Source organism: Quercus robur, chromosome 12, assembly GCF_932294415.1.
Source record: "Quercus robur chromosome 12, dhQueRobu3.1, whole genome shotgun sequence".
Lineage (NCBI taxonomy): Eukaryota > Viridiplantae > Streptophyta > Magnoliopsida > Fagales > Fagaceae > Quercus > Quercus robur.
Genome location: NC_065545.1, coordinates 13,492,630 through 13,508,743, shown reverse-complemented (window position 1 = coordinate 13,508,743; position 16,114 = coordinate 13,492,630). Strand labels below are relative to the sequence as shown.

Sequence of the window (16,114 nt, the reverse complement as noted above, 5' to 3'; positions counted from 1 at the left end):
ATTAAAATTCTAACTTAATTCCATCTTCTATCAAACAATGAAAGAAGTGAAACAGTTTCCGGAACCAAAATCTAAAAAAAATAAATAAATAAAACCTTCAAATATTAACCTTAGCAAAAACACATCTTTTTTTCTAAACTTTAAATACCAAATCACACCTAAACCTAAGTCTCACAAAAAATTTCTAGTTTTGTACAAGACAATTCCAATAATCCCAATCAAAACTATCCCTAAAATTTTGAAAGATAAATCTCTCTCTCTCTCTCTCTCTCTAGAGATTTATTAGAAAGAATTATTTAACTAGATGGATAAATGGAGTAAATTGACAACAAATGTCAACTTTAAGGATAAAAATAACAAAAAATAAAAAAATTTAGACAAAAATAACAATTAACTCAAACTTAAAAGATGTAATTTGTATTTTTGTCTAAAAAGTTTCACATTCACTTAGAGCACTAGCATTAGCTTTGCCAAACCAAATATTATTTTGACACACCAAAACTTACTTTATTTATTTTAACACAGCATTTTATAATATATCCTACATCACAGGTTCTATTTTAACATTCTCCACATTAAAACAATACAAACAGACGCATGAGTGAGAAAAGAGCGCAAAGAGAAGAGCAAGAAAAAAAAGGAAAAAGAAGGACAGCAAGCGTATGAGAGAAAAAAGGGAGAAAAGAGAATAAAATAATATTAAATATTATAGCATACTTGGCCGTACCATTCTAAAGTTGGAACATTACTGTAGCCTATTTCAAATTTTTTTGAAATATAGAACATCTAAATGAAGGTAATTTTTTGGTGTTTGGTGTGCTAAATGCTAAGAATTTAGCATTTAGCATACCTGATACTAGTGCTCTAACAATCCTCTCCCGTTTATTCTATAATTATTTATTTCATGCGATATATTATTTTTATTTAAAAAATAGCATTCGATGGAGAAGAATAATGCGCTAGTGTAGTAATGCTGCCCGAGAATCAATTATCTTATATGTTTCTTGATTTTATTTGAGAATTGCTCTATTTTTTAAATGAACAGAAATAAATCTATAATTGAATTAAAGGCACACATACATAATGGCCTTAACAGCAAGATGTGGCAACAAAATTGTTCTGTTTAACCAAAAAAAAAAGAAAAATGTAATGCCTAACACACGATAGAATGACCAAAATTGCCAGAAGATATAGAGAGAGAGAGATATCTTAAAACGATTGAACTTCAAAAAAAGAATTTGCTATTGTACAATTACCCAATTAGAGTGCCTATATTATTCAGAAAGATTGCAACCTAAAGAAATTCAGATATAAATGCCCTCTTTTCCTAAGAGAGACAATTACTACATCTACAAACTAAATTATAAGAAAATCTTCCATTCCATATTAAAAGTTTGAGGAAAACAAGCTGATTTAGCCAAATTCAAATCTTTTTTTTTTTTTTTTTTTGGGACAAAATAGGTTCAGACTTCAGAGGGCACCATACATATATATATATTGAAATTATGAAATGTTGTTTCTTTTTCACTTCCAAATTGGGTCTTAACATTAATTAACACTGTGTATTGTGGCCGGTATTAGACCAAGCTTTACCTTTTTTTTCTTTTTTTTTTAGAATATTAATTATTTTAACACACACAGGGAAAGGGGAGAAAATCTTAAAGAAACTGACAGTGGTATATTAATAGAAATACCATATTTTTGAACTATTAAAATATAAATAATCACATATAAATATAAACCACAACGAGTAACACGAGACCAAAAAAATCCTACGTGGCACCTCTCAAATAATAATTAAAGAAACCACGAATAAAAAGAGTAGGGAGCAGGAAATACCACTCCAAGCAATCTCGTCCATTGAACAACTTTCTGCTTCTAGACGGATGCCTGTCTTTCTTCGCTCGATTACTGCAAAATGATCGTACACCAATTATTGGGTTCAAATAATTTGTAATTGATTATCTCATAATCAAAGTGTTGTTAGTGAGATTCTCAAAAAAAAAAAAAAAAAAAAAGGTGTTGTTAGCGAAAACAAATTAAAACAATGCCATCATATTCCATTGCTATGGTACATCATGATTTTGTTAAAAAAAAAAAACAACTCTAGTCTAAACTCAAAAACCATATGATCATGCAAAGCCCAGGGCCATTTAGAGAAACCATGGAGGAAAACAAATTCAAAAAGCTACCAACTTATTCTTTTTTAGGGTAAGATTAGCCCAATACCATTACCAAAAACTAATTTATTCAGAAATGAACTGCACTTACAATTCAAATCTAGGTTTATATTTGTATGGAATACAAATTTCTTCTGGTAAATCACTGATCCGATTTGATAATCTAGTAATCTCTTTTGAAATTATACTCATTTTTGGTTTTTGAAGGGGAAGATAAAGAGAGAGGATGGATGGGGTTGGCAAGAGAAGTTTGGACAGAGGGAATATGAGCAACTGGGGATATAGACATGGCATCAACAATGAGATACTGAAGAGATGGGAAAAGCCTAAACATTAAGGGTATTTATGCCTCAAAGGACATGGACAGAAATAAAAGTATGACATGCCTACAAATATTAATTTTGGAAACACATCCAAGAGCATTCATTGCAATTTGGAAACAAAAGTAAGGGCAGATTATTTCACATTGCTGCTACCATATCAAAAGAGTGCTCTCTGATTCCCATTCTGTACATCCCTTACATGCCATTTCATGATCAATGCAATTTAATTCACGCACCAAAAATATACGTACCAAAAATAGCACACTTAAATGCAATTTACTTCTCTTTGATTCTCAAAAAAAAAAAAAAAAAAATGCAATTTACTTTCCTACCAAAGCAAAAATCTTAGCTTGTTCTTTGTAGAGTCCACGTATTATTATATTACACGTATGTATGTATGTTTTTTTTTTTTTTTTTAATAAATTAAAACTCTCGTTTATCGTACAAAATAAAAATACTCTGAAAAATTCATGTTTTTTTTAAGCTGAACTTCAATACTTTTCTTGATAGTATAATTTGTTATTTTGTTAAGATATTTCATTATATATAATAATTAAATTATCAAAATTAATAATTTTAGTTCTATGTTTTATTATTTAAATTAAACATCAGCATTTTCACGCTTTTGTTATAATCTTGAATTTTTTCCATTTATTAATTTTTTTTTATAATTTGAATTTCTAGATCCAATTTCCATATATAATCTATGTAGGGACACGATTATTGGACGGCCCAAGAATAACGTTGGGCTCGCACATGAAAGATCCCTCACAATATGATTTGTAGAGAGTGGGCTTGAAAGGCTTGCCTTTGATCACGGGGCGATGGTCCGGTCCTGATTTTAGAGGAATTCATGTAGAAAAAGGGGTTGGGTTTGAACATTTAAGCCCTATAGCGTCGCATCCTGAGGGGTTGGACTCCTCGGACTTGGTCCGAGGAGCATTAGGGTCTTCCCCGATTACCCGGCGGTGGGTTTTTTGTGGTGTGCATACATCGTTAAGGTGTTTTCACCCCTGGAGTCTTTCTCCTGGAGATGGGATGGGAGGCTCTACGTTTTGGCCACCACCCTCCCCCCTTTGGCTTTAGTTTCCTTTTATACTCGTTTCCCTCCACTCTCTAGGGTCCATGTGTAGAGTTGTATTTATGGTCCTAATACTTGTCCCATCAGCCCATCCCTAAAGTCGTTGGGGGTGGTGTAAAGGCTGAAAAGCAGGGTTCCTTTAGTTGCAGAACACTTAATGCATTGGTAGCAGCTTTTTCTTGGATATTTACATGCTTCCTTTTGTCCTTTTCCTTCTTAGTACTTATCCTCTTTCATGGAGTGGTCTGATGCATCTTTTTCTCCTCGACCTGGCCTGTCCGAGGAGGTATCCTTCCTTGGGCTGAGCCCTTGGGCCTTGATGTATAATGGGCTTGGGCCCTGAATTCTCAGGCCCCACAATCTATATAATGGATTTAAAATAAACAAAATAAAAATCATTTAAAAGTGTAATAACATAAGAAATATTCCTTTTTTTGACTAAGTGCATGAAAGAATATATAAAACATCACATCTTTCATTTACTTGTTATAAATTTTCCTTATAAATGCAACTAAAATTTGAAGAAAAATATATTTTAAATTTATTAAATGCTTAATCAGTTGTTTTTTAATAATATTTTATAATTTTTTTTGTTTTTTATAAAAACAAAATATAAAATTATATTAAGATAATATAAATACAATACTAAATTGAAATATAATTTTAAAAAATAACTATATTTTAGTCCCGGATTTTTCGTTCAAATTCGTAATATACCCTACAAACATTTAATATTTATGGCATTTTTTTCTGTTTTCGTACCATACTTTGACAAAGTTTTTATTTTATTTTAAATTTTGAGCTAAATGAAACACGTAACGTACATATTTCATACCATACATATTCCATCCCATAAATTACTAAATATGGCAAAAATGCATGCATCTTTGTGCTCCCTATATATAGTATATTTGTAATCTCTTGTCTATCAAATTTCTTAATCTGACTTTTAAGTGGAAATTATTTTAAAATTTTGGATATACATTCATTACCATGTCAGGCGTTAGTTTGGAAAAAAATATTGATGGCAATTTTAAATTTATTCAAACTTAAAAGGGTGTAATTTAGATTTTAAACAAAAATTGTAGCTAGTGCTTCTACATAACCAATTCTTTGGATTGTCAGTGACACTTCTAGACCTTGCTTGGAGAAAAAAAAGAAAGTGTCCTAAGAAAATAACATCTTGTGCTTTTGAGGGAGTTATATTAAAGCAGTAAACTTCAATTTCATATATCAGCAGATTTCTATGACAAAAGGGATCTTGTATAACACTAATATTGGCTATTCATAACACTAATATGTTTCTAAATTTCAAATTTTCAAATGCAAGAATCGAGCATTTGAAGGTAATTCAATTATTCAAGTAGTGGGCCTCTCAATACAAATACCCAATGAATCAATGACAAGAGTCTTATTTTAATTTGCCATTTTGCTAATGAGAAGTACCTACTCTTCAGCCACCCAGGAAGGAATTCTATCATGGTATTTGATAGATGGTCGTACTCAGATAATTAGTCAACAGCAGCCAGCTGCAGTTGGTATAGAAAATGTGATGATAGGAAAGCAGACAGGTTGTCTTATAGTCCAGATGAGCGGTTGGCATACTCTTGAACCAATGCCCCAAAGAGTGATGGCCACTCAAGCAAGCGAGATGGTTTATCGAATTCTTTTGCCCGCCCTGCAAGAAAGTGGAAAGAAAGGGACATCAGCTACAGACATTATGTGCTAACTGTTAAGAAATGTCAAAGTATCATCAAGCAAATCCTAGAAAATATCAAACTTTATTTACAGTATGAAATTCTCATCTTTACTTTCACCCTTCCAAAAGTTTAAAAAATTTTAGTTCTGGCCTTGGACCATACTAATTTGATGTGGTTATGTTCTTGTACCCAGAAAGTTTTTTCTTGTGCAGTGTTAAGACTAAAATGAGGTCACAATCACCCATCAGCAATGCAAATGAAGAATTTTATGGAAAAACAAGAGAGAAGCACAGACCTGCATCTATAACTAAAACTCTATCACAATCCATGACAGTGGGTATTCTGTGAGCAATGCTAATAATTGTACAGGTTGCAAAGTCCTCCCGGATGATCTTTTGAATAACAGCATCAGTCTGTGAATCAACAGAAGCAGTGGCCTCATCCATGAACAAAATTTTGCTGCGCTTTAGCATAACCCTGCCCAAACAGAGAAGCTGCCTTTGCCCCACACTCCAGTTATCTCCGCTATCAACCACTGAAATTAAAAAGTTATGGAAACATTCAGTTGATAAGAAGATAAGTTTAAGATTAGTTTTGCCAGTGCAGACTGTAGAAAATGGTCTACATACCTAAAGAATCGAGTTTATCGGGTTTTGCAGCCACCACATCCTTAAGTTGGCAGCGTTCAAGGCTCTACAAAAATAATAATTTCTCAGCAAATTCAAACAAATATATTTTTAAACAAAATTTTCTACATATATAAAGGACGTCCAAAAAGCATACACACCAATAGTTTTATTGTATTTCTTCCAAGGATACTATTCTATCAATCATAAATTTATAATGAGTTACCTTTAATATCTAAATGATTATGTTTTGGTGGTATCAGCATGTCTAAAGCTAGCACAAGTTACTCTTGTTTATAATCAGGAAACAAGATTGGCAACTTTACCTTCCATATCTCTTCATCTGAATACTGTTCGGTTGGATCAACATTGGCTCTCACTGTTCCTTCAAAAAGAACAGGTTCTTGAGGAATTATACCAAATCGAGACCTAAGATCATGAAGCCCTAACATGCAAATGTCAATGCCATCAATAATTATTCTCCCTCCTGAAGGTTCCACCAGCCTAAATAAAACCTGGATCAAAGTTGACTTTCCACTTCCTGTTCGACCAACTACCCCAATCTTCTCTCCCCCATGAATGCTTAGAGTAACGCCTTTGAGAACTAGAGGAGTGTTTGGACGATATCTGACCTGCACGCCAAAAATTTAAGGTGTTGTAATTCACTAGTATCAACTTGCTCTATTGCTGCAGGCATAGTGTTCTGTTTGGTTTTATTAGAGGAAATAAATTTGGTGAACTTTTTTTATTTTGATTTCCATGTCAGCATCAAACCATCTAATTGGCCTTTCCCCCAAACTCTAGCCATGGTTTAATAGTTTAGGAAGTAGAAGACATGAAGTTCAATTTTTTTTTCTTTCTTTTCAAGTGAGGGAGGGGAGAGATATGAACTCAGGTTCACCCAATGGGAGACAGGACAGTGCCACCAAGCCACAAAGCTCTTGGCTAAGTTTGATTTAATTTGTCAGAAGATTTAAACAGAATTAGTTGAAGGCCAGTTACCTGCAAGTCTCTAAGGTCAATATTGCCATGGGCAGGCCAATTTGAAGGAGCAATGCGGTCTTGAATTTCCCAAGCTGCTTCTGATGGAATATTTGTAAACTGTTTTATCCTCTCAACAGAAACCATTCGATTTTCCACAAAGCAGCTCATATATACGGCCCAGAACAGCACAGAGTTCAAGGACAATCCATAGGAGAGAGATAAACCAACATGTTCTGCATGAAGTAAGAATAAAATAAATAGTTTTTCTGCAATCAGGATTTTTTTTATAAGTACTTTAAACATGTAGAAATTGATTGTCTTAGCCAATAGGAAGAAGAGAAGGGTAAAAATTTTATGGTATTATACAAGAAGTCATTCGTCATTGAGAAGAGGTCATTAATTAATTTTTTTGTTATGTAGAGCTCGTAAAATATTGAGACAATTCACAGGCCTTGAATCTTGAGTTCATATGAGAATGTTATTTAGAAAAACTAGAAGAATGTTACATAAGGCATCGATTATCCCACAGGTGTCAAGATATTGAATTTGAGAAATCTATTGCCAATGTTCCTTTGCATATATTGTCAGACATCTCATATAATCAAATGATCATTGATTAAGTGTTTGACACCAGAAACATATCTTATAAAATTGTTCTGTCTTTAATTTTCATACCTGGCCTTATAATACTGCTTGGCAGTACGATCATGAACATGGTAGAAATGCAGAGGATGAAGCTCCCAAGCAGTTCTAAACGGAAACCCAACCATTCATTGGATCCATAGTTGTGGAAATCCATACGTATATTAGCATTAACACGCTTAACATTCTCCTGAGAAAAGCTACCCTGCTTTCCAAAAGCGCGGATAGTCATAACGCCAGCGATGCTTTCTGAGAAATGATGGATAACAGGAGCTTTTGTGATCGAGTCAAGGCGGGTTAATTCACGGGATGTAGCAAGATAGTACCCCTGAACCACGAGACATATGAATTATTCATGTAAGTTTATGTGATCTCATTTCAGTCAGCTATATTGGGTTTTGATTACCATTCAAATTATCTGTCAGAAAAATGAATTGATGGTTATTGTTTTAAGAATTCCCATTAAAATTTTCCATGCAAAGGTTCAAAGTTGTAAATTTTGGTAAATATTGAAAATTTGACCTATTGTTCTGATTTGGATCAGTTGAAAAAAGCAGAAGTTACAACTTTCACAATGATTCCAAATATGAATGTTGTGGGCGTTATATAGACCCTTCAGAATAGAAAATAGCATGCATTGCCTGGGTCATCCACTCAGTTTGATGATTCTGGCTAAAGGAATTATATCAAGTGACCACCTATGGAAACATATGGGAAGTATGCTTTATCTCTTTAATATAAGATTACAATAGCAACAGCAATAAATGTTAAGAACAAGAGACAACAAGAGCTCATACCCGATACCAGATATTCAGCCACACAAGTGGAATCAACAAGAATACCGTGGGCCAAGAATACTGACAAGTGATAGTGAAGATGCTGATCACTGTGATGTACATGGCAATGGTCATGCTCATAAAAAAGGGGAGAAAGAGGTCAACATTCGTTTGATCAGTTGATGCCTGTAGAAGGGAAAATTAAATAAAACAAATTTCCATCAGTCTAAGCATCTTCATATGAAAAGCATGATCACAAATCTTTTTTGCCTAAATGAACTGGTGATCTACACCCAAGAGGAGTAGGATCTGCCATCATACAAAAATTCAAACTAAATGCATAAAGGAAGCACCTTACATGGGTCCTTAAGTTCTTACCCGACTTAGAATTCTTCCCGAAGGTGTTGTATCAAAAAATGACATAGGGGCATGCAAGATACAGTGAAGAATTTGTGAGAAGAAAATTTGGGCTGTCTTAAGCCCCACAATGGTAACCGAGAAGGACCTTATCAGTATCAACACAAATGAGACAACAGCAATAATTGCATAGACTGAAATAAACAAAGAAGGGTTGAATGACATAGCGCGCTCTTCTGAAGTTTCATAAGCCAGCCAATAATCACCCGCCATTATACACCCTTGCCACGAAACAGACAGCAGCAGCACTACCGCGACACCCCACCACCCAAAAGCCTCAGTGATATAAAGTTTATAAACATGCAAGCTCACTTTGCCAGTTTCTCTCTCCTCTTCTTTGATGAGCTTGGAAGTTCCCTTATCACTGTTTGATTGGTCTAAAGAGTTGTTTTCACCATTGGCTTCCCCATGGTTTGAAGAGGATTGAGGTGATTTTGGTAATATGGGGGAATTTTCTATAGGCATGGTGGTGCCCATTTCTACAAGTTCCATGGATGTGTCATGGGCAGCTACTAATGCTGTGAAATCCAAGCCAGTATCCAGTAGATAATGGTACCTTCCCGATTGCACTATCATCCCATCTTTCATAACCTGGAATTACAAAGGAAATAAAGTGCTTAAAATATAAATATGAAAAACACATGTATGTGTTTGTTCATGAGAGTGAGAAAAGTAATTGAAGAAATGGCAAGGGGGGAAAAATACACTTACCATGATAAGATCTACATTATGCAAGAAATCAACTTGGTGAGTTACTAGTATAATGGTCTTGCCTCTAAGAGCTCCTCTCACACATTCCTGTAAAAAGGCATAAATAAGTTGGTAAAAAACAATAACTTTCTGATACAATGGTCTTGGGGAGATCAAAAGAGCCATGTCTACATGTAAGTCAAATTAGTAGCTTGTGAAGTGTAAGTAAAATGCAGAAGCAAATTCATTTTCTATACAATAGCACCAGTTAAACAAGCAGTACAGTGTGTTTATAGACTGTAACATGCAGCAGCATTATATAACCTAAACATGAAAGGGCTGTTCTGACAAAATTAAACAGATTGTTTGGCATTCTATGTAAATAAAATTAAACTACCATCAAAAGTTATGTTTTACAATGTGCTAACTCTGAATCAAATGACAATTGACAAACTATTTTGTCCAATCATGATGGAGTAAAAGATGAATTATTTTGTTTCCATGGCATGTCCAAACTACAGAGGAAGTAAAAAATAATGTGACCTTAAATATTTCTGAGCCAGTATGTGCATCAACCGCACTAAAGACATCATCAAGAAGATAAATATCACAATCCTGATATACAGCCCTAGCAAGTTGTATCCGCTGCTTCTGCCCACCACTTAAATTGATTCCTCGCTCTCCAATCTCAGTTTGATCTCCATACTCCATCATTTCCAAGTCTTTTTCCAAGCAACAAACCCTAATGACTTCCCTGTATCTCTCCCTGTCCATTGGCAAACCAAATAGGATGTTCTCTTGAATGGTGCCATTTTGAATCCATGATGTTTGAGCAACATAGGCAGTTGTTCCACAAACTCTGACCTGTTAGGAAAAACAGAAAGGTTTGTAACTCATTAAATCCTATCAATTCACCAATTTGAAGGTCTCATTTAGTTGTGTTTGATAATGCTTCTGCCATGTAAATATCTCAAAAAGCTGCAAAATTGTTTTAAATCCTTAATGCAATATGCAGATCATGTTTACAGGATACAATGCATACACATAACATAGATTAGCAATTATGATAACCAAAAGATTTTCTTCAAAGAAACTCAAGCACAAAGCCTTCATTCATGGTAAAATTTAAAAGATAACTCCCACAATTTCTTCATTAGAATCCATACCTGTCCTGTTATTTTGTGCATCTCGCCAAGAATTGCGGCTAGTAGGGAAGACTTTCCAGATCCCACAGTCCCAACAATAGCGGTAATTTGGCCTTTGTTGATCTCCAAATTTATATTTTTCAATGCCTCCTCTCCATTTTCATCATCCCAGCTAAACACCCCATCTTTAACCTCTACAGCAATTCTACCATCACATTCCTCCTCTCTTTCCACTGAATCGCCCAACAATTCCCTACTTGACATGTACTTATCCAACCTTCCAAGTGAAATCATTGCTTGTGAAAGTGAGATCATTGATTGTGGAAAGGTCCTGATTGGTTCCTGCAAGATTTTAAAGATTGTTGTGGCTGTGAACACTGTTCCCGCATCAAGTGGAACTCCCAAGAATGCTGCAGTAGCAAATGTGAGAGTTGATATAAATAAAGGGGTGGACCACATCACAACAATATTGGCAGAAACTGAGTACATGAACTTGGTAAGCCATCCAAACTCTGATTCACGACAAGCTTGAATTCTCTTGTTGAATTGTTCCTCCCATGCCTGGAACTTTATCACTCGCATGTAATTAAGCATCTCATTTGTCGCCTTCATTCTTGCATCACGATTTTTCATCACATTGAACTGGAACCTGTTGTTCCTCCGAGCACCCATTATAATGAATACTAAAATTCCAAAAAGTCCTGCAATTGCTGTGAGCACTGAGGGGCCAAGATAGTTATATAGGAGGACTAAGGCCACAGAAACTTGCAATGGTGTCAACCATATATTATGTAGCTGTAGCATCATATCAGAGAGTTGCTGAGCATCAACAGCCATGTAATTCACTATCTGCCCAACCCCATGAGCCTGCCGAGCAGAACATGTCAACTTCAGTCCCTTCTTATACAAAGAAGTGATCAGAGTACATCGAATAAGCATTCCAAGCTTTTGGGAGTTGAAGTTAAATTGATGAGTGGTTAAAACTTCAACAAATTTTGCACAGAGGAGAGTCAATACAAGGTAGTATCCTTCAAAGGGTGAGCTTCTCTTCCCGGCAGTGAAATCGACGAAACTTTGTATAAGAATAGGCCCTACATACATGACACAAAGCCGCACAATTGCAAGGGAGGCAGTGAAGGCAAATTCCTTCCAAAAGCACCGGAACAATGTTGTTCGAACTGGGTGATTGGATTTTTCATGAGATTTTGGCCAATTCATTTCAAACAACGCTGACAATCTTTCAGCTCTATGTCCCGGTGAAAGGGATGGGATTTCATCAATCTTGAGAGGGGATTTGTAACCTTTACTCAGCAGGGGATTCATCCAAAGCCAAAAGGCCTTAGATATTATAGAAGCTGAAGCAAAGCCAGTCACATTTGATTTGCTCAAAAGTGGTTCATATAAATTGGTTTCTACATCGATAACTGGTTCGCTTTCTCTACTAACTGTAATCCCAGTAGATCCTTTAAATGCGACAAAAAGGAGAACCATGGAGAATGGAAAAGAAACTATAGAAACTATATCATCCAATGTCAAGTTGGGGTCTTGGGGCTGGGATTCTTCTAAAGAGACCAAACGAATAATCCCAGACGCCATAAACAAGGAAATGATGAAGAAGTTTAAAACCCAATAAATTCTAAGTGACAAAGGATGAGTAACAGATTGAAATCTTTTTTCATGGATGATTAAGATTGTGATCACTGCATGAGTTATGGCTTGGACTAACCAAAATAATCCATTAACTATCTTCCATGGCAATTGGGTACTTGCACTAAATGCTAAAATGCATATAACAGTGTATCCAATGGCTAACACAACACTAACAATCAGAGAGACCTTAAACGACAGGTTAGTTCGAACAGAGGCCCTGTTGCTTCCAAGGAATGCCTTGTTAAGATCGGAGTTGGGGTGGCTATTGGAGGTGAACTTTGAATAGAGCTTTTTTACTGCAAATAGCAGGAGGGTGACCAAGAACAGAAGGTCAACTGAAGATAACAGAGTTCTTTGAGGACATGGAGAGAGGAAAATGAATCTTATCCATTGGACAATGAGTGAAGTAGTGGTGTCCTCTGAGGATTGAATCACAGGACTTAAGCATGAGACAGATGTGATCCAAGTTGCAGAGGACATGTTAACAAACTTCAAGTGAAAAGAGACTACAAGATGACTCTTTTATGGTGGGATTTTAATCAATCTTCTTGCTCTCACTCCCTGAAACAGAACAGGAAAAACAGTTAAGTATACTTCAAAATAATGAAATATTGACCAAGACTTGCACTATGATTTCCTAAACTAAAAAAATAAATAAAATCACCACTAAATCCTAACAAAAATGATGTTCAAAATCTGAGACAGAAGACACAAATATATGATTACAGGTACGAAATGGAACAGAGAAAAAAACAAGGTAGTGATAATGATGACATAAAAGGAAGAAAATTTGTGGAGGCAAAACCCCGCCAAAACACCTACAGCCTCACTGGAATACAATAGCGCTTTGACTTTCTGAATTTCATAGCCTTCTCAAGCTGATTGAGAGAGAACAAGAAGGCAAAAAGAGTTGGCTGAGTAGCAAAAATAAAACTGAGCAATTCTGTAGTGCCTTTATAGCTACTCAAAGTTGCAGACATTTTTTTCTTCTTTTAGTTGCAGACAATTTTGAATATTCAACATCTTAGCCATTTTCAAACATACCAATAAATTAAACTCTATAGCCCTTTTTTTAATTATAAAGTCTTTTTTTAATAAAATTATTTATGAATCTCATTTTCACTTTTTTTCTTTAAGATTATTTAACAACAATATAATAATATAAATATGGATATAAGATAGATTTTAAGTTGAGTTTTTATTTTTTATTTTCGGTAAAAGGGCACACGTTTTTTTTTTTTTTTTTTTTTTTGAGAAACAGGGCACACGTATATTATAAAATAGAACAAAGAATACTTAATTCTGATGAAAAACAAAGAATAGCAAAAAAAATAATTAGATAATGGTCAAAAAAGTTAAAACGTCCTGATCTGATCAAGGACATTAACAATAATTATGGCTGTATAATTCATTCATTTTACATTAAACAAATTTTATATATACATATATATATATATATATATATATAAAACAAAAGAAACAGCAACAACTAATTAAAATTCTGGTAGACCCTTTGCTTCATGATTGCAGATTGCTCCTCAGCAGATTTCCTCAAGTCAGAGTGGCTCATGTGTTCAGGGAAGCAAATAAATGCGTCAATGCCCTTGCCAAGAGAGGATGTTCCTTACAGGAAGATTTTGTTGTGTTTGATACTTTCCCCTCTGTTGAAATTTATGATTTACTTAGCTGTGATGTTAATGGACTGTATTATTGTAGGCTTTCGGCTGCAACTGTGGTCCTGAGGACCAGCTAGTTTGTTTTATTCAATATCCGTTTAACCCAAAACAAAAATAAATAAATAAATAAAAATCTGGAACTTGTTTACAAATCATTAAAAATAGAATTAAGATGAGAAATTAAATCAAGCTCATAAAAATGAAGTGACAGTTAGATGTTGGGAACTTTTGATTTGAAGAAGACAATAAGGGTTACTAGAGAAAAACACATTCATGTGATTATCAAAAAGAACAAGACATTTATGTTCACAAAACCAAGCCATGCAAAACCCAATGGCTACCCTTCGTTCCCAAGACCAAACAAGCAGAGCCATTCATTTTTGTTAGCTTACCTACCTCGAGTGATTCAACTTAATGCAGAGAGCCATCATCCACTTCCCTAGAAATGTGTTCATTGGGACGCGAGAGAGAGAGAGAGAATTGTTTGTGGTTATTTTGCAGCCATTCGGTCTCTGATATAGTGATATGTAGGCTATCTCTAGTCTCTACCAGCATTATTAATATACAAAAAAACAAAAAACAAAAATGCTTGGACCAAAATCAAGTGGCTTTGGAGACTAGTCCTAGTCGTCGTGATGAACTGGTATTCTGATATTCTCCACGGGATTGAGAGAGCGAGAGAGATGGTTTTATCTACTACTACCGTCTTTGTGTGCTCTATATCTTTGGCTCCGTCATGAAGCTTGGCCGATTCCTATTAATGACAGATCATAACTCACTTGTTTGATAGTGCGTGGCACCACTCGCTTGACAGTAAAAAATCTGCCATTTACGAATGCACAAATATGGTAAGGAGGGTTTGGCTTTCCTCTACTTATTTTGGACACCAGAGAGAACACGATAATAATGCATTATTTTTCAATTCTATGGATTGTGTACGAGGGCGTGTTTGGTTGGTGAAAACTGGGTAGATTGAAAACGTGGGAGAGTAGTTGGAAGAGAAGAAAGGGAAAAATAATAGGGCCCAATCGTTTTCTCTACAATCCTACCAAAATTTAACACTCCAAAATGGAGAAAAAATGAGAGGAAAATATAAGTGCCGAAAACTTGATTATTAAGGGATAAGTACAATCCAAATTCTGTAAGAGGTGGTTAATATAAATCTATCCCAAGAAACACTATATATCTCCAATAATTTAATAATCTCTATCTATTCCAAAAAATAGTATATATCTCAATTAATTTGATAATTTCTACGTTAATGACATTTAAATATATATATATATATATATATATCAAAATTCCTTATAGCTATCAACAATGTTCTCTTTCCCTCTTTTATTTACAATATATATATATATATATATATTATTTTCATTACTTTCCTGAGAGTTTAAACTTCGATTTTCCCATTTTATAGCATGTGTAGGAATGCATTTGAATCCTTGATCCTTCTTTTATATTTTTAGAATTAATAGATAATTTTAACAATTTTCTTATTTGATTTTTATGTTACATCAAATTATCAAGATGTTCTACACGTATATTCTTGAATTATCAACTTTAATTTTAATTTATAATATTATCAAGATTATATTAATTTTAGATTTATCAATTGTTTAGTAAGTTTTTTAAAAAATAATTATCAATTTGAAATTCAATTTGGAATTATCGATTTAATTTAGTTTTAGGAAGAAATCTTACCCCTTATTTTAGTGAGATAATTATTTACACTTGATAATTTTTTCCTTTATCTTTATTGAATCTATTAAAATATATAATTATTTATACATTTATTTTATAAGTTTTTTCATAAAACCGTGCAATGCACAAGCCTATAACCAGTTATATTAGAATATTACCTTGATTTCTCTTTTTCTTTTTCCAGTTTAAGTTAAATGTTTTCCTTTATTCTTTTTACCTCAATTTTGGTTTTTTTTTTTTTTCTAATAAGATCTTTTTAAAAAAAATATTATTTATTGAGAATATGAAAGTAAATTTATATAATTTACATTTTTTATCTTCTTATTTTTCTTTTTAATCAAACAAAATAGTTTTTTATCATTTCACTCCTCCAACCAAGCAATACAAGAAAAAACTCCAATTTTTTCTATTCTCCAATTTTTTATCCCCTTCCCATTTTATTTCCTCACAATTTTCTATTCCCTGACTAAACAAATCCTAAAGTCTTGTCTGGACCAAAAAAAAAAAAAAAAAAAAACCT

The 16,114-nt window shown here is 34.0% G+C and overlaps 1 protein-coding gene across 3 annotated transcripts; it reads right to left on the bottom strand.

The window, feature by feature from the left end:
* Positions 1-4,825: 4,825 nt before the first annotated feature.
* On the bottom strand, positions 4,826-14,699 carry LOC126709306 (ABC transporter C family member 14-like). Of its 3 annotated transcripts, none has more exons than XM_050409501.1 (12): positions 14,283-14,699; positions 10,586-12,775; positions 9,963-10,283; positions 9,441-9,527; positions 8,691-9,320; positions 8,334-8,498; positions 7,570-7,864; positions 6,913-7,127; positions 6,237-6,542; positions 5,914-5,977; positions 5,580-5,819; positions 4,826-5,262 (listed from the first exon to the last, which is right to left on the bottom strand). In XM_050409501.1, the coding sequence occupies exons 2-12, from the start codon at positions 12,692-12,694 to the stop codon at positions 5,162-5,164; spliced, it is 4,533 nt and encodes a 1,510-aa protein (XP_050265458.1). In that variant the 5' UTR covers positions 12,695-12,775; positions 14,283-14,699; the 3' UTR covers positions 4,826-5,161. The 3 variants fall into 3 exon arrangements, with proteins under 3 accessions (XP_050265458.1, XP_050265457.1, XP_050265456.1); XM_050409500.1 differs by having other exon boundaries at positions 14,287-14,699; XM_050409499.1 differs by lacking the exon at positions 14,283-14,699 and adding an exon at positions 13,037-13,223.
* Positions 14,700-16,114: the final 1,415 nt, after the last annotated feature.

Bases quoted from the DNA above. Each gene is read 5' to 3' on its own strand.
- LOC126709306 (XM_050409501.1), bottom strand. From the start codon at position 12,694: ATGTCCTCTGCAACTTGGATCACATCTGTCTCATGCTTAAGTCCTGTG. The intron at 7,128-7,569 runs GTATGAAAATTA...TACTTCATGCAG, and splicing joins AAGCAGTATTATAAGGCCAG to AACATGTTGGTTTATCTCTC. The intron at 6,543-6,912 runs GTAACTGGCCTT...TTTGGCGTGCAG, and splicing joins TTGACCTTAGAGACTTGCAG to GTCAGATATCGTCCAAACAC.